The sequence below is a fragment of the Malurus melanocephalus genome, unplaced genomic scaffold (assembly GCF_030028575.1).
Source record: "Malurus melanocephalus ecotype Western Australia unplaced genomic scaffold, MMel_1.1 scaffold_38, whole genome shotgun sequence".
NCBI classification, from domain to species: Eukaryota; Metazoa; Chordata; class Aves; order Passeriformes; family Maluridae; genus Malurus; species Malurus melanocephalus.
Genome location: NW_026623270.1, coordinates 1,345,679 through 1,363,993, shown reverse-complemented (window position 1 = coordinate 1,363,993; position 18,315 = coordinate 1,345,679). Strand labels below are relative to the sequence as shown.

Genomic DNA, 18,315 nt, shown 5'->3' with positions numbered 1-18,315 from the left:
CATATGCTGATATTTTGTGGGATACGATCTTTCTGAAAAGCAAAGTAATTTTTTTCAGAAGTATTCATGTTTGCCCCAGGGACGTCATCTCTGACAGAGTTGATTTAACATCATCCATTCAGAGAGTGAACGCTTACATGGGAATTAAATAATTCTAGCCTACGCTGAAGTTCTGTGTTCTAATTATACTGGAGGCACCAGAGCACCACTGAGAGGCCCTCCAGCTCATCACTGCCATAATYAGGCTGCAGCACCCAACCTCTCAAGAGTGACTTCATGTTAATAAAGTCTTTACAAATGAGCAGACTGAAAAAAAAAAAAAAATTCTAATTTCTTGTAGATGTCAAAAAAATTTGAAAGTCCATTTTGAGATGCTGAGGAATGTGGGGTATACCTCTAGGCTCACCCTAGATATACAGAAGCTGTGGGCAGCTGTAATTTGAAATAGTACAACAGAAGCAGAAACAGGGTTGAAAAACTCAGTCGTTCAGCCACCAGGCTGGTTCAGCAGAACAGACTTTCCTTATATCCCCTTTCTGCTGGAATGTGGCTAAACAAGATTGGCATGGACAAAAACATGTGACAGTGCAAGACTAGGATGGGAGAAGAGTGAACAAGCAAGACTGTAACAAGTTTTGTTTTTGTCCAGATGCAGAACTTTTTTCCTGTCCCCATTGATGCACTTGGGCAAAATGAAATTTTTGGAAACTTCATTCCCTGATTTTGCAGTGCTGAATTCACATCTCAGCTAACTACAGTCTGGCATAAAATCTTCTCTTTTACAATAAAAGTACCATAGCATTTTTAGTCCTATCCTCGTATCTGTAATGAAATAGTCATATTGACACATTGCAATATGGTTTTTCTTTCAATTTTACCATTGATAGGTTGAGCCATTGATCCAGAAAGGCCACGAGAACCTGGTGCACCATATCCTGCTCTACCAGTGCAGCAGCAACTTGAATGACAGCGTGCTGGACTATGGGCATGAGTGTTACCACCCCAACATGCCAGACTCCTTTCTCACGTGTGAGACGGTCATTTTTGCCTGGGCCATTGGAGGAGAGGTAGGATGGATGTCTGACTCTGGTGGTTCATCAATGGGGCTTTGTGAGGGTGGGTATGATTGTGAAGTTTCTTCCTAGTATATTAGTGATTACTTAATCTGGCTGTTTTTAGGGTACAGGATCACAATCCCTAAAATCCCCATCAGTAAGTCCTCAACCTCTTATTGGCCATTCAAGTGTGCAATCCAGTGGTCATTCTGGGTGACAAGCCAAAAGTAAYGAAAATAGTATAGAGGGAATTGATACCTTAGGGGAGAAAGATGGCTCTGGAGCATGGAAATCTGTCACTGTATCAGCTTGTCCCATCTGATGTGGAAATAYAGTGCCTCCAGCAATGACCAGCATCTGCTACCTGTGGAGAATGACAAAGAAAAGCAGTGTCTATAGGTAACTTCATAAAAGACACAGAGGCACGACTGYTATACATAAATTTAATTTAGTGCTTCACCAGGACCCAGTTTCACTGCTGCCCCATCCAGGCATATTCTGAAGTTTCCTACCCAGCCCAAAGAGACATAATTTCAATGTAGGAGAGATMCTGTTCAGTGCAGAGCCAGCATAAGGACACTTTGCTTATGGCAGTGGGGCATATCTATGGAAAGTACAGGCTCTGATGCCATGCTCACCCCAGGCTGTGTTTTCAGCTTATTTCRCAGTTAATGCTTTCAGCTGACATAACACAGCATGACTGCCAGAAGGATCCCATCCCTTTACCCCCTTGATTCACTGTGTGCCCAGCCAAACAATGGTTTGGGCACAGAGAAGGACTGGGGTGATGATTGCTTCTGGAACCTTTGTTTGCCAGCCTGCAGTCCAAAACCATCCGCAAATGCTGCAGCGTGAGGCAGCAAGAGTTGCTACATGGACCCATCAAAAGAAGTTTAATCCACTACGAGCAGTTTCCCTGGTGCATGCTTTGTGCATTCTTGCCATCAGCTATGCTCTGACCTAGTATTTGTACTTTCAACTGTCTTAATCTAAGTGAAATTTAAAACCATATAAATAAGTCATCATTTGACAAGCCCTGTGGAGGCTTTTGCAAGGATGATCCTGCTGTTAAAGATCTGTGGAGAGGAATCTGACAGATCTGGGTTATGTCCAGGTTTGCCCAAGTACCCACTTCACTAACTTCAGTTTATCCTTATGTAGAATGAAGGTGATAATATTTTTTACTATATACTACAGTTAATTCACTAGCGTCCATCAAGCATTAGAAAGTTGAAATCTCAAATTGCACATTTCAGAAAGTTAGAATGTCAAATTGCTTATTAGAATATTAGCTATATACTATAAAATGGTGCTGGTCAATTCCAATTAAAGGGACTTTGGTAAATGAGCTCACTTATGAGATACTGGCATTTTGGCTTGAATCAGGAGTGATCTTTTTAAATAAATCTCCCAGTTACCCCCACTCACAAAGATTCGTTGATCATCATGAGTGGTTTGAGAATTTGCACAGCCCATTCTGGAAAGAAGTTAAACTAAATGTGTAGGGTGAACCCAGCATCTTCAGCAATAAATGGGGTTCAGTGCATGGGACCTGACGAGAGCTTGTCCAAAGGAGCATCATTTGGGGGCAGTGGGTCCAGCACAAGTTGTACAGAGCTACTTCTTTTGCACTATGGGCTTGCTAATGGAAGTGTAGCCATGAAGATTGCCTTTATTGTTCAAATAGTTCTACTTTGAATACAGTTATTTGTGCATAAAAAGCAAGTTAATTACATGCAACCTCAGTATTCCCTGGAAATTACTGCTTTTAGAAACTGAGARCATTTAAAATGTTGATTCACTTCTTCATAAGGGTTTTATTGTCAGATTAAGTGCTTGATGATGCAATGTTTATGCATTTTAAATAGAATTCTCCTTTTTCTGCTCAAATAAATACAGAATAAATAATCATAAGATCACAGGATAATGCAGGTTGGAAGGGACCTCRGGAAGTCTCTAATCCAGACTCCTACTCAAAGCAGGGTCAGAGGTGAGGTTAGACAAGTTTGCTCAGAGCCTTTTCCTCCAGGAAACATGGGATCCACTAGTTTATTTTGACATATTTATTTAGTTTATTGTGTATATAATAAGTATATTTTATCACAATGTCAMGTTCARAAARCTGTAAAAGAAGTTATATTTGCAAWTTTTKTTATTAATATGATTATATTCCATGATTATTCCATGATTATGTAATTGCAAGAAGAAGTCATTGTATTTAAAAAGAGAAATTAACTCATAACTATGACAAAAAAACATAACTCTGGGTTGATCACTCTGTGTATTGATTTCCAGGGCTTCACCTACCCTCCTCATGTTGGTTTATCCATTGGCACAGCAGCTGACCCCCTATTTGTCCTTATGGAGGTGCACTATGACAATCCATCATACACTGAAGGTTTGTAGCCTCACATGCTTTAAAACATGCAAGACTGGAAAGGGTACACTGGACACAAGTGCTCATCCCTGCACTGCAGGGCCAACAGAGCAAATAAAAAGCTGAGGGTTATTTTTCCCTGATMAATAATTCCTAGTTCACAGTGTTTTTCCCACTGCCCTCAAAATTTTTTTTGCAGTATTTTTTTAAACAAAAATCTACCTAAACTGTGGGCAGTTTCTGAAGTTGAAGTAAACACACATGCTGAAAAACTGTGTCTGATTTTGTTCCTGAGTTCATCCTTTTGTTTTAATTGACTGTGCTACATGATAGTGTTGGTTTAGTTGAAGCAACRTATATAAAAAGCTGGAAATCAGTAATGTTTTGTTTCCTTTTAAGCAATAAGAACAGTTTTGCCCAGCTGGGACAGTCTTGAAAGACCTGGGAGAATTCAGGCAGCGTAGGCAGAGCTGGGTGTTTGTAAATGCTTTTCCTCCTGCCTGGCAAAATACACAGTATAGGTTGTGCCAAGAGCGTGAGAGAGGAGACCTGGGTGCTCCATCTGCTTCCCCATGGGTGGGGACAAATGAGTTCTCCTGACACAACASCAAACCTGCCACTGGGTCACCTTCATTTGTGTGTTTTGGCACCTGCATTTTCCCTCTTTGAGTGTTGTGGTGAAAGGCTGCACTGTTTCCCTCAYGTCGTGACCTGGGGTAATGTTTTCCTAAGTGACTCAGATTGGGAGTCAGCCTCGGCTCCCAGTTAAGAAGAGTTCAAACATTTTTTAGTTTAACAAGGATTGTTTTCACTATTTCTGGTTTTATAGTCCTTAACATTCACTTTTCATTTGAAAGGTGGCCTCTTTTGAGATTGTTTATCAGAAACTCTGACATGCCCTAAGAGTGTCTGACATTTAGRTGTTAGAAACAAGCTTGAAGCAGAAATAACACAAAACAAAAATTCAAGTTGATGAGATTGTACAAATATTTCCAGAAAGGGAATGAATATGAATTCCCGAATGCAAAAGTTGGGATGTTGAAGGACAGGATATATCACCTTAAATGTCATGATTGGTATGTTGCAGAATGTCTCATGGCTTATTTCCATTCTCTTAGTTGTCTATGCATAGTTCATATCTTTTGTTCCTTAATAATTATATGCAATACTCCGTCTTAGGTATTTTAGTGACAGGGTAGCAGTCCCTGCTCTGTCCCCCTGCTTATCTTAAAATACACTGCTGATATCATATTGATGTAAAATTTGGCTTCAGGCACTGCTATGTCTGTTATGTCTCTCAGAAGACTAATATAGGTCCCTAGGAAGMATCTTAACCTGCTCTGAGATATTTTATGTTTTTAGCATTTGTAATTTTCAAATTGAAATTATTTCAGTTACTATTCAGAAATACAAAGAAATGAACAGATGAACTAACAGCATGTAGTGCTTGTGCAAACACAAATTAATCCTTTGTGTATATCATGATTAATAAAAATGACTAAGAGAGGACAAGTAATTCTAAGTGTTCAGATGACAAAGGCAACATAAATTATTAATAGATACACAAACAAACACATATGGCTGAAATGGGTGAACAAAATAGGTTTCTATCATTTTGACTTTTAAAAACACAGCCTGCAAACAGCAGGCTTTGGTTCTTTAAACTAATTTTTGAAATCAGGAGAAGTCCTTGATTCAGAGTAACATTAAAATACTCTGTAATTCTCTTCTCTACTTTATTCAAGGTGGGAGCATTGTCTACAAGTCAGGGAYTTAGTAAGGCAATTTTCATGCTTAATTGGAGAGACTGTAAAAGGGWTGTATTTTGTCATCTCAGGTATGCTGTAATGTAACAGGCAATCCAAAGCAAAGGAAAATATAATTAATGTTAGGACTCAAGTAGAAGAGAACACATGGTTTGAAAATTTTAAAGATAAGACTTTCTGAATACRATTTTACTCATTTCCAGGTTATTGAGGTTGATTCCTTGATTTTCCTGTAGAAAACTTAAAACACAGCATGAAAAAGCAATTTGTGAAGCAATTTGTTTTGGGTTTTTTGTCTCCTTTAAAACACTGATTTTCAGCCATGAATGACTGTGTTCTTTTGTTGCAGGCTTGATAGATAACTCTGGTTTGAGGCTAATTTATACTCCAGTTTTGAGGAAATATGATGCTGGGGTTATTGAAGCCGGTCTTTGGGTCAGCCTCTTCCACAATATCCCACCGGGCATGCCTGAATTTGTGTCAGAGGGTCACTGCACACTGGAATGTCTGGAAGAGGTATATCTCCTGCCTGAATCCATTGGTTTTCATTCACAGAAATAATTGAGAGAGTCACTCGAACTTCTTGGGAAGATTGATAGTTACGGTTAAAAGACGTGAGCAAAGGTGTCTGGTRGCACATGCTGCGCTCAAAAATATTAAGTCTTTTTGAACTATTTGGCATGCTCAGTATTCAGACTTATTTCAGTAATAATGGATGACACAGTGCTCACAATGTTTTAATTTTGTGTTTAATAGCTAAGCTGCTTTCYATGGCAAAGCTATTAGTAACTTAGAATAGCCAGCCCAGAAAAAAACAGTTGAGACTAATTCAAACCTGGGAATGTGCAAAAGGCTCCTAATGATAAAGTGAAAGCCTGTAAAGGTATTCTTAGACCAATGACAGAAACTGAAGACCTTAATAGGTTTTGTTGTATGGCCCAAGGTATAAATTATGCATTTATTAAGTAGTTGGKTTTCATTAAGATAAATATCTCTGCAGGTAATGGAAATGTTGTCAAAAATCTGTAGTTACTATATCATGGGAAATTCTCATATACTTTGTCATTTATGGAGAAAGGTTGAATTAATAACATGGTTTACAATGAGGGCCAAATTAGATACAGGATTTAGATTTGTTCTTGGTGGTGTTAAATGTTGTGTATTGTCCTAGCATTTTGCAACCTTAAAACACTTGAGTAATCAATTACCATGAGGTCTCTGACCCTATGGTTAGGTATTGTGGAAACAGATTATTGCTACCTTGTRCTCTGAACAAGAATCCAAATTGAGCATACTGAAAGTTTAGATCAGTAGATCTCAGCTAGAATGGGAATGTTATCAGATTTGTGCCAATTTGGAAAAATTCAGGCAAGTTTTAAATTTCAAAAGAAATTTGATAATGTTTTTGACCTGGAAAAAGGTTTTAGATGTAAATTTGCAGTATTTCACTATCAGTTCACTTAAAGATGGAAAGTAGAGGATATGATAACTACAGCCTCTTAATTTTAAGTGCATCTCTTGGCTTGATATTGATGATGACATCATTCATAATTGCATAGAAATTCCTTTTCACAATAAACATGCACATTCATTAGTATCAGCTATCAGCACTTAAATAATTTGGAAGTTTTAGTATGAGTCCCTTGAAGGTCCTAAAACTATTGAGAATTATTTACAGCCCAGTTGATTTTTATTTTAAAAAATGTGTGCATTAGGAGTAAAACCATGTTTTTGTTATAAAAATAATCACAATAAGAAAACCTAGCCTTTTTTGTACATAAAACCTGAATTTCACATACAGTTTCAGTTTTGCTCCAGCCTGTATTTTTCAGTAAATTGAGTGAAAGTAAAATGCATTAATTAGTGTGTTTGTACGTGGCATTACATGACTTCACCTTGCCTTTGGGAGCACTGATGGTGTTGGATTCTCCTGGCCAGGCTCTAGGTGCTGAGAGACCTGCTGGGATTCAAGTGTTTGCGGTGCTTCTCCATGCCCACCTTGCTGGCAGAGCCATCAGGATGCGCCACTTCCACAACGGGCAGGAGCAGAAGCTGCTTGCTTACGATGATGAGTTTGACTTCAACTTCCAGGAGTTTCAGTACCTGAAAGAAGAAAGAACCATCTTGCCAGTATGACACTCTTAATCCTTTTCCTGAAAGTGTTTTAGAGATGATGTGCCAAGGATTTTCTCACCTTTAGGATTAACTTTGCTACACAATTTCTTAGCATARCATCATAGAATTCTTRGATRTGCTGYTAATTTTTCCATTTATCACAGACTCTCTAGTGCATTAAAAGTTTCGGTGTCTCAGGATTCTCCACCTGAGTCACCACAGAACTGGCTTGGTCCATCCAATCAAGCTATTCTTTGGGTATGTTTGATATCCATAATAACTTGATTGGAACTTTACCATCACAAATGTTTGAACAAAGCAGATTAGAAAACCCCATGTATGCCTGGTGTGTGCCATCTTYGTGGATCTAGCAAGAGGAATAATAGGAATGCCACCGTTTGCCTTTATGGAGCTGTGGGAACCAAGTAGCACATCATCAGTATTTGCACACAGCAAKTATCCAGCCTAACAGACATATTTTAAAATGAGCCAAGTCTTTCTTTTGTTTCAAACATTTTGTTGTTGGGAGTAAAACTCCATGCCACCTGGCATTTCACTAGTAAGCCAAACCCTATGAAAGAAGAAATCATACAACTCTATCTACTGTACTCCTGAAAACAATTTGACAGAACTTGTAGAAACATTCCAACTRCAATTATATTATAAAGCAGTAGCTACGCATAAGCCTTGCATGAGAAGAATCTGTATTTTTTTGTGTGAGTCACTCACTTAAAAATTATTCACTCTCCTTTTGCTTGTTCCACCCAGTGTCTTTTTTAAGTTTTGGCATGAGGACAGAAATTTTAGTGCTGCAAAGTCCTGGCCAGATCTGGCCAGCATAGCAGCTTGTCCTGGTGCATGTGAACAAACACATTATTTAATTGCCAGGTGCAAAATATCAAAAGGAATTTGTTTACAATTGGAACCACTAAGGGAARGGGATCTGAAATGACCATTGAAATGACTGAACCCCAAGTACGGTCAGGAGCCCCATGGTTTAAACTTACAGGCTGCTCTTCRAGTCCCTTTGTTATGTCTCTTCTCCTGCACAAGGAGACTTTGATATTTTTACTTTAAAGACAAGAAGCTAAAATGCTAACTTTGTAGTTTAATTTCTACAGCAAAACCTGGATGTTCAAGTGCAGCATTTGCTCTTTGAAGTCAAATTGCYTGTAGTCTAGGGACTTCAAAGACAAACTGGTGTTACCTCCTTCAGGAAAAAAGCTTGAAGAGTTTASGAAGAGGGCTGGCAGAAGATGACAGGTTTGCAGAGAAAGCCTGTCATATTTTTAGGAAAAYCCATGCAGATTATAGAGAAAGACCTCTTAAAATTCAAGAACATAAGGGAATAGACAACAGAAAAAATATATGGAGTATTTGATAGTAATAGCAAGTTGAAAAAAAAGTCAGCTCAAGTAGAAGCTGGAATTCTTTCTCTGAAGAGAACCTTTTTTTATGCCTTTCATGGTATTCTTCATATACAAAACTACCAGCGCAGTTTTACCTACATCACTTGGTGTAATTCAGAGAACAGTTTAATCCATTAACTGATAGAATTATATTTTTTCATGTAAATGCTTGTTACTCTGTATTCCTTTAAGCTCTTCCAAGGGTGTACCCTTCTTTTGGAGTCCAGATTATTTGCTTTCTTCACATACCAGGACTTTCTTCTCCATTTGGAAGCAAGAGATCTAATCTCACAGAAGGAACGTTATCCCGTCTGTAAGATATGAGAGCTGGTGGGAGCCAGCGTATTCCCGCTGGAAGCAGTGACACTGTGCCAGTTCACGCCACTTCAGAAACCTCTGTCTCCATTTGGCTGACATGAGGCTGATGCACCTTCTTCCAGCAGTCTGGAGTACAGATTGTGCTAGCATTGATCTGGGGAGACAGTCCCTAGGAAAAGAAAATTCTCAGCCTTTGAAGGGCGATCTGGTTTTTTTTCAGGGAAGTATAATGGATGATAAAGGAAGATGATGATGCTCCAAAAAAAAATTCCACTTGATTATCATGGTGATTTTCAGATTTGTACTTGATTAGGTACAGAGAATAAAAGTATTACCAAATAGTAGATCAGTTTGTCAAGACACCAAAAAGTTAATTGTATGTACTTGAGAAGGARAGTATTCCATCTTTCCCATACATATCTGTCAATGTAGTGAAGTGTTTGCCTGCCACTCCTCAACTCCCAGGCTTGGCAGAGAAATAGTTGTTTTTGTGATGTGGAAAGCCTTCTTCTCATTTGCCAAACATTTCTGTTGAAGCTGGCAGGGTAAATTAGCCTGGGTAAATAGCATCGGATGAGTTCTGGAGTAAGAATCACTTATATACATTGTCTACTACATAATTTTCCAGAAAATTGGATGATAACTGGGTACCTTCATTGCCATTCTAAAAGAATACCAGACAACACTCTGTTTAAATTTATGGAGGATCCCTGAGGATCTCGGGTAATATCAATGCTAAGTGCCAAGTCCTTAACATGTGGCAATTATATAATTTTTTTTTTACTCCTTCAAAAAGTCATATCCACTGCTCTGGTATTTATTTCTTGAGTGCTTTCTGTCATCTGTGGTTACCTGAAGGTGGTGTTGATCAACTTCAGAACTGTGAACTTCCCAAATTTTGTGTTTCAGGGGGATAACTTAATCACAGAATGCCACTACAGTACTGTGGACCGAATTCGCATGACRTGGGTAAGCAATATTTTAGTGGATCAAAATGAGTGCACAGATAATATTGGGGACTAAAATCTTTTTCATAGAATACTGTTAAAAAAGAGTGAATTTACTTGGTAATGCCTGTGTGCATGTAATTATTTATTGGTTTTCCTTTCATCGATTCGTAGGTTTTAAAGTCATCTGAACTATTGTGATCTTAGTCTGACTCTTGCATGAGGCATTCATATGACTGGTTTATAAAAATTAGCAGGTCAGCTCATAAAAAATCCTTAAAAGTGAGTTTTTTCTAGTATAAGGAGTGTTTTCTTCACAACATATATGAACATGCAAATTCCGCATGCTCTAACGAATTATTTTTATGAACTTGTTACGCATTTTTCCCTGAAGTTGTAACTGCCAGTTCTTATGTATTGATTTTTAGATAAGCCATGACCAGGACATTTCTTGACTAATTGTAGCCTAACCTAGAATCCAGACAGAAGCTGGTTTGGGAAGAGGAGTTGAGAAAGCAGCCCCCCATATCGAGTGTGCCCAGCTCTGGTTCGGCACACGGCAGTGSCGCAGTCTCCCAGAAGCAGCTTTTTTAGGTTAACAGGGCCATTGCAATGCAGCCACTGGGTTTTGGAGGTGAAGTAAATTTGGTTACTGGGACATGAGCTGGACTGTGCCAGTTGGCCAGGAAAACAGAGARTGATGCCAAACCCACTATGACTATGGGAGGGATATGGCTGCCTGTGCCAGGGCGTGATCCCGCTTCTTGGGAGGGGCTGGATCCAAACCTCTGGGAAGTGAGACCTGAGGGGTTTCTGTTTTGCAGGRAAGAACTGTTCCTGGCACCCAGAGAGCACAGGGATASCTCTCCCTGAATCATGGCTTGCGTGTAGGCACATGCAGTAGTTATATAATGAACAGCAGCAGTGCAAGAATGAAAGCTTTTGAGTTTTTGTCCTGTTTTCCTGTGTGKGACCACACTGACTCTTGGCTCATGTGTTTTGTTTTCTCCATTCCTATTCCTGTGGTTCTGTGAGACCTGTGGAACTGTTTCCACACAGGATTTAGGAACATGSAGTTTATATTCTTGTCCATGTTTACCAAGGTTAATTTTAAGATAGTTGTTTGCCCCGTGGTTCTCAATGAAAGCCTGTTTAAGAGTCTGTTTCTTCTGCTAGCTAGAAATGTTATTCTAATTAGTGGTTTTATAATGAGYGCTCATTTTTTTTCCTTGAGTCAACACTACCTGTTAACATAAATAATTATTTTTCTTCTTACTCTTTATCTGCTTATGCACTYGCAAGCAGAGTCCACATAGATACATATTCCATCCCAGCCTCCATTTTACTAGGCAAAGCTCCCTTAATTTCTTATTAAAAAGTTTCATTATCCTACCAGATTTTTTTTTACATCTTTGTTCCACTTTGAAGCCCTTTTCAGAAATATCGTAGATCTAAGTACCTTGAGGACAACTGAATGTAAATCTGGACTCCTCAGATAGTGCATGTCAATGTAATATGAGCCTTATTTTATTCACAGCTGTTCTTTCTGAGGTCTTTTATCTTGAAAACTATTGCTTGAGCTTGCAGASTACTTTGTAATTAATTATGTAATAACCTCTTGCTACTTGATAACCTCCTGTACAAGATAAACTTGTCAAATTTGGCCTCCTGATGYACCTTTAATTAGCATATAAATGCTAATCAGTGATTTAATCTGTTGGCTTCCAGTSCTACCCTGATTAAAGAAAAATCCCATTTTCAGGGTGGTCTGAGCACSAGGAATGAAATGTGCCTGTCATATCTGCTCTATTACCCGAGAATCAACCTCACCCGGTGCGCCAGTATTCCAGATATAATGGAACAGCTCCAGTTCATTGGCGTGAAGGAAATCTATAGACCAGTCAGGTATGTAAAATATTTATCAATATGTGTAGCACCTCTGTGTCTGTGGGATTTTTGGATCATTTTTATACAACTTTTCTTTCTTTCAACATGGTCACTAATGCCACTTTTTTGGGGGGGTCAATATGCTGTGCTGCTGTGTATTTCTCCTACCAAATTATTTTGCATATTTTCTTTTTTTTTCTTTTCTTTTTATTCTGATAGAAAAGCAGTTACTTCTTTTAAGGAAATAATACTGCTCACATCACTTTTTTTTTCCTCACAACCATTGGTATAAAGGCTATATATCAATCAATTTATTAAAACATGTCAGTGTTTCATATATAGAGAAATAATKTTGAAAAGGAGTTTGTGAGCATGGTTAGTGAATTTCCCTGAGTAGATTTATTGTCAACAATTCTGATGGCAAAAATAGGTTCCTTACAGTGCTTAAAGCATTTCAACAGCAAATTGTAAATAGTGAGAACAGTCAAAAGCAGAWAGTTCCCAAATGAATGAAATGCAGAAAAGAATCAAACAATAAAAAGTAGAGCACACTTTTTGGGCTGAAAGGTGAGTTATATTTGTATTGTCAATTGCACTAAACTAAGGTAATAGTAAGATTTTAAAATCAAATGGATAGACKAATASTGTGTCATMACACATTTTAAAAGTTGTCTTATACAGTTTATTTTAACCTTCTAAAACTACTRTTGCAAAACTATTTGATGTACAGGCTTAGTGGTTTCAGTTCTGAAGTTTATATTCAAGGAAGAAGAATTTGAAGAAAGTCACAGTGCAATCAATGTCTTCTTAATTTTCCACACTCTTTCCATTTACGACCTCTTTTAATACAGAGAGAACAGAGTTTCTAAATTAGTCCTATCTAAAAGAGTCTTTCTGAGCTTAGAAAGAAAATATTCTAACAAATGTGTGCTCTCTTGAGTGTTCATTCATGATAATTGTACATAAGGAAAAAATGCACATTTGGCCTGGGGAAATAAAGATGTTCTGAATAGAGTAAGTATGCAGACTGTCTGCCGCAAATGGAATAGTAATTAGAAGAGGAGATTATTAATGCCTCTAGTATTTATGACCTAATCCACAATTCTTGTTTCATTAAGCTCTGTCAGCCTAAGGATATGTGACCTGATCCTCATCTCTATCGTGTCAGTTTAACACTGGAATTGCTTCACTGACTCTTCCAAAGTCTCTCTTGACTTACACATGAAGGCAAACTGGAAGCAGGATCAAGGCACTGTGGCTCACTTTAAAATATTTTTCCTCTGTCTGGTGGCACAGACAATGGTTTAAATCACGAGAAGCAGAGATCAAAGTGATTGGGCCACAGCAGTGGAAGGAACCAGAATAGGTACTTGATTAAAATGATGTCCTCTATGCCTAGATGTTGAGCAGAGCAGAACTCTGGCATAGGCRGTTTACCCACAGCAAGTGGGAGACAGCTTACTGCAAGGTAACACAGATCTGTGTAAAGTGTCTTGAAAAGATAACTCATGCTCCAATTTAGATATTTTTGTTTTTCCATTAGCTATATTGATTTTGTAAAAGTTTTGTTTGTAAAAGCTTGATCCCTCCACCATGTTGTTTCCATACATTCCAGCAAAGTCAAACAGGGTGAAAGCAGAAAAAAATGGAAAAGGTTTTATTTTGTTTGGTTTTTCTGTTTTTTTTTTTGTTTTTTTTTTTAATTTTCCTTTGTTACTATTTTTTAGTTTACTAAATGAAAGACATGGAGTCTCATTTCTTCCCTTTTGAACTTTGGCTATGGGAAATGAGATTGCCCCCATTTGTTCATGGGGAGGATTCCCACCCTTGGGCAAAYAGATCTTTCAGAGCAGTGCCAAACCACCCCTGGCCAAAAGTGCCCTTGCTGCCAGCTTGCATGAGAACACCAAAGGCAATATTCACAGCACCAGTTTTTATCTGCTGCCAGCCAGTGCATATCAGAGCAATTCCTGTGCTAGGCTCAGTTCTGACCTGAGCTTGGTAGAACCATCTGGAAGGAGTTTTCTAATGGCAAAGCTTTCTTGGTAACCTGGCCTGCCAAGCCTAGGAGAGGGCATGGCTTTCTTTTGGTTTTGTTTTTTTAAGAAGGTGCAGCAGAAGATGTCTTTTGTATTGCCTGTGCATTCAGTGTGTAGATGTGAGAAAGCAATGTAACTCTTGAAGTCCTTCATTTCTAAAAGCATCTGGCAGCGAGTGCTAASCTGCTGACAGCCTTTCATAAGTCTGTCAAAATCAATGAAACTGCATCAGTTTTCAGTATGAGAATGTGAGCTAGACATATTATACATCATAGTAGTACATTTGTTTTTCTGAATAGATTCTCCAAAACCTTTTTTTTCCTTGTCAGTTACAACTTGATAGTATTYATCTATTTTAAAAAAATCTTATTGYTTATTTTTCTTTAGGACTTGGCCTTTCATTATCAAGAGTCCTAAGCAATATAAAAACCTGTCTTTTATGGATGCAATGAACAAATTCAAATGGTCCAGATCAGAGGGCCTCTCCTATAATCAACTTGTGCTGAAACTACCTGTGAACGTGAGATGTTCAAAAACAGATAATGCAGAATGGTCGGTAAGTTTGTGCATTGAAAAGGAGGCAAATGTGCCACGAAACTAATTTGTTTCATTGCATATGAATAAATATCTGGTTATATGTCTTCAGGATATTTACACAGCTATATTGCATTTACATACAGTAAAAAATSATGAGAATGCTTTATCAGTGATTTTGCCCAACCAGAGTCCTAGAAGCATTTAAAAATAATAGAAAAGTTGGAGTTTAATCAGCACCTGGGATCAGTAATAGGAGGATGGAGTCTTTCAGTGGGTCTGGGACAGATCAGAGAGCAGCCATATGTGTCCAGCCATATGTTACCAGATTAGGTAACCAAGTTAGGAAGCTGTTCTGCCTTGGCTGTCTCTGTGGTCAGGGACTTATGTTAGGGTCCTGCAAAGGCTGTCTCAGAATCCCTAAATCAGGTTTCCTCTCTGAGTCACCTTCTAGGGGAAGCTTGTTGACTGCATAATGAAGCCTCAAGAATCTACCTTCTTAAGTCCAAAAAACAAAAGTTGTAAGAATACTCTTCCAATAATTCTTGCTTTTCTATTGGTCCTAGAATTGTCTATAGTATTGGGCAAGAAATAGTTTGGACAGTCTGTTTCCTTTGTGCACCTTTGTTAGGTTTTACTTTTCCTATTATCTTGATGAAAAATAATTACTCAGTCAATTACTATTTATTCTAAATATCTACTGGTTTTTATCAGGACTGCTGAGAAAAGTTGGCATCTTTAATGTTGATGTGTGTTTATAAAGAATGGCTAGTGTGTTTAGTATCACCCCTGAAAGAGATACTTAAAAATATATGTTGCTCTTTGTACTGCTTTACAGACAGCAAATTCAAGGCTCTTTTACTTTTTTGAGATTTTCTGCTCAGAGAGGGAGATGGTCCCATTGCACAGGCTTATTTCCAATTGCGATTTCAGTGTAGTATAGCAGAGCTGATATGAGATACTACTGATGAAATACTTCTTAGGAAAGGACTTTTGCCTCATTCTCCTCACCCTGGAAGACAACCTGTGCTGCCTCATAGCATCACATGGTCTGTTCTGGTGGTGAGACAATTGTCCCTTCCTGCAGCAGCGTTCTTGGGTTTTTCCAGCATAGATCAGATTGTTCTGCCCATTGGATGTCAAAGAACTGCCGTGTGGTATAAGGAATCAAAGAGGTTCTCTTTTTTTCTAGTATTTGTCCCATTGTAGACCTCCTGTGAAAAGTAGCTTAGACAGTACATGACTGTTGACTAGTTTTGGTTAAACTTCTTGCTCTGTACAGCTGCTGGCCAGTAGCAGTTGCATAGCCACTCTTTCACTGATTATTTGTCAGAGGACAAGTTGGGATGATGAAAAGCAACAGAAATTTTATCAAGAGGGGATAGGCTGCCTTTTTTTTAATGGTATATTTTCTGGAAAGTGCTATTCCTCTTTATCTCACAGAATGAAGGAACAATACTTGCAACTTAAAGAATGTTGTCAAAGAATGAGCTCACTGGAACTGGGAGTTCTTAGTTCTTCCTTTTAATCAGAGTTTCCTTTTTCAAATGACTAGGACATATTCATCAAAGCTGAGATTAGGCTTTCCTTTCCGTATTTGTGATATTGCGCTGAAATGACCACCCTCATCCAAATCAAGAACAGATTTAGCCTGAATGGCCAAATAATGCATGAGTTGTTACTAGACTGAAAAAAATTGAAGAAGAGGAACTGAGTTGAAAATACCTTCATCCTTCTATAGAGTTGATCCCTATTTCAGTTTTAGTTTTAGTTTTGTGTTGTGTTTGCTAAGATTAAATCAATATTTACTTGGGGTTTCTTTCTATAGTGTAGAATAATAGCAACATAGATAAAATCCCTGAAGCAAGCATATGCTGTACAGGTGGGCATTCAACTTTACAGAAATTTTTGTGCCCAGGAGTTTGCTTTTTGCAGAGCTTATTTTCTTTAACATGTAGGGAGTACAYTTAGGAAAATCAAACCGAGCAGTGTACACAAATGTCTCTATTTTCATGTCAAAACCATAACAAACATGTAGCTACATCCAATCCCATAAAATTGCACTGAGTTCTATGGGAAAAGTGAAAAATGCTCAATATATAGAAATATGACACAGCTGTATGTGACCTTGCTTGAATAACAACATGGGACCAGCTGACCTCCAGAGACCCTTCCAACCACAACCATTCTGTGGTTGCATGAAATAACGTGTACCCAGTTTTAGCTGCTTTGTACGTGCGAGTGTGAGCCTTGCATGCAGAAATGAATGCATTCAAACACTATCCTGTGTCCCTATAGCAGTGTGACACTGCCATCTTTCATTTTGTTTGACAGAAGGAGGAAAATAACAACCAAACCAGCCAAACAATCCCACAAAGCAAAATAAGGTCATTSAAATCAACCAACCAAAGCCTCACCTTGCTTTACTGGAGAGGATGCCAGTGTGTTCTGCTGCTCTCGAGCTGAGAGCATTGGATATGCACCCTGGCTGATCATTTGGCATTCAGTATRTTCATATTTTTACTGAGCTTGATGTCTCCACAGTAAGAGTCACAACCTGAGGACAAAACTATCAGTAGATTCTCAGGCAAGCTGCCAATTATCTTGAGAGCAAAACCAGATTTCTAATCTTAGGTGACAAAATTGTGATAACTTTTTCATTATTTTAATTTCAGATCCAAGGCATGACAGCTTTACCACCTGAAATAGAGAGACCATACAAGACAGAGCCAGTAATATGCAGCTCATCTTCCTGTTTATGTTGTAGTTTATTCCTCACCTTCTTGTTTGTTGTACACATCACAGCCAGTACCATAGGAAACATTGGGCCCTTTGTATAATAATTTTTATTCATCTGTGTTCTGTATGCCAAGCAAGTTCTGATGTGTTTGCACTGTTGCTATTGTAGATTTATTTTTTTACTTATTAATAAACTAAATTTGCCAGATCAAAACAAAATGTGTACATCCTCTGGAAAGTGTGGGGTTTTTGGTTTTTGATGTAAAATATGTATGAAACACAGTAGGTACACTGACACATTGCATATTAAAATCTTTTCCTGTACCATTTTCTTGTTCTTTGTCCTGACTCTTTCACGTGGTGCTTTCAAAGTCATCTGTGTATATGGGTAAAATTAATAAACTAAAAGCAACTTAGTTAACCACATTCAGCCTGGTGTGTGCTGTATTATTTTGCYTTRGTTYTTGACATCTGTAAGTAATKAWATTACTGCTGTATGRCAGGTCTTGCAAGCATATATTTGGGCATGTCTAACTGATGTGCTATAAAGCTACAAGAAGGATTCATTCAGGGAGGACATTCCTGGAAGCAGCACTTTGGGAAACTATCTCAACTCCTGAGACATGGGAGCTGTAGGTGTTAAGGGGATGAAAACATAGGCAGAACCTCAAATCTCCCCATAGTGAATCCTGTACAAGTCCTGTGGCTTGGTTGGCATTTCTTTTTCCTGATTCCAGGTAATTCAGGGTGTTTCCTCTGTCTTAAGATACTTGCACAGTGAGTAAAACTTTGGCTAGAAGTAGGGCACTCCTTTTCTAGATTTGATTTGGACAGCAGGAGCAATAAAGATCTATCTCACATTTAGGCTCTGGCATGTGCAGTGAWCCAAGACTGCCAGGAGCTCTTGCTAGTACATGCTGAGCATCACAATAGGCCAAACTGCTGATTAAAAAGTTGGTTTTCAGTCTCATATGTACAATGTTTTATTTATTTGTTTGTATATTTGGAAATGGCAAACTTTTTGACTCAGATGATGTTAAACATTCGTTTTTGTAGCCACACTGCAATTACAGTAAACCAGAAATTTTTTCAGTATTGCATAAACTTTTCTGGAGTGTGACTATAAAAA

The 18,315-nt window shown here is 38.2% G+C and overlaps 1 protein-coding gene across 1 annotated transcript in view; it reads left to right on the top strand.

Moving 5' to 3' along the window:
- Positions 1-17,605, top strand: part of MOXD1 (monooxygenase DBH like 1) — a 47,476-nt gene extending 29,871 nt beyond the window's left edge. The window contains exons 5-12 of the mRNA XM_057364383.1: positions 888-1,067; positions 3,351-3,453; positions 5,548-5,714; positions 7,137-7,328; positions 9,950-10,009; positions 11,750-11,892; positions 14,301-14,469; positions 17,123-17,605. Of these exons, the coding sequence (XP_057220366.1) occupies positions 888-1,067; positions 3,351-3,453; positions 5,548-5,714; positions 7,137-7,328; positions 9,950-10,009; positions 11,750-11,892; positions 14,301-14,469; positions 17,123-17,287 (1,179 nt within the window). The 3' untranslated portion in view covers positions 17,288-17,605. The remainder of the gene's footprint in view (positions 1-887; positions 1,068-3,350; positions 3,454-5,547; positions 5,715-7,136; positions 7,329-9,949; positions 10,010-11,749; positions 11,893-14,300; positions 14,470-17,122) is intronic.
- Positions 17,606-18,315: the final 710 nt, after the last annotated feature.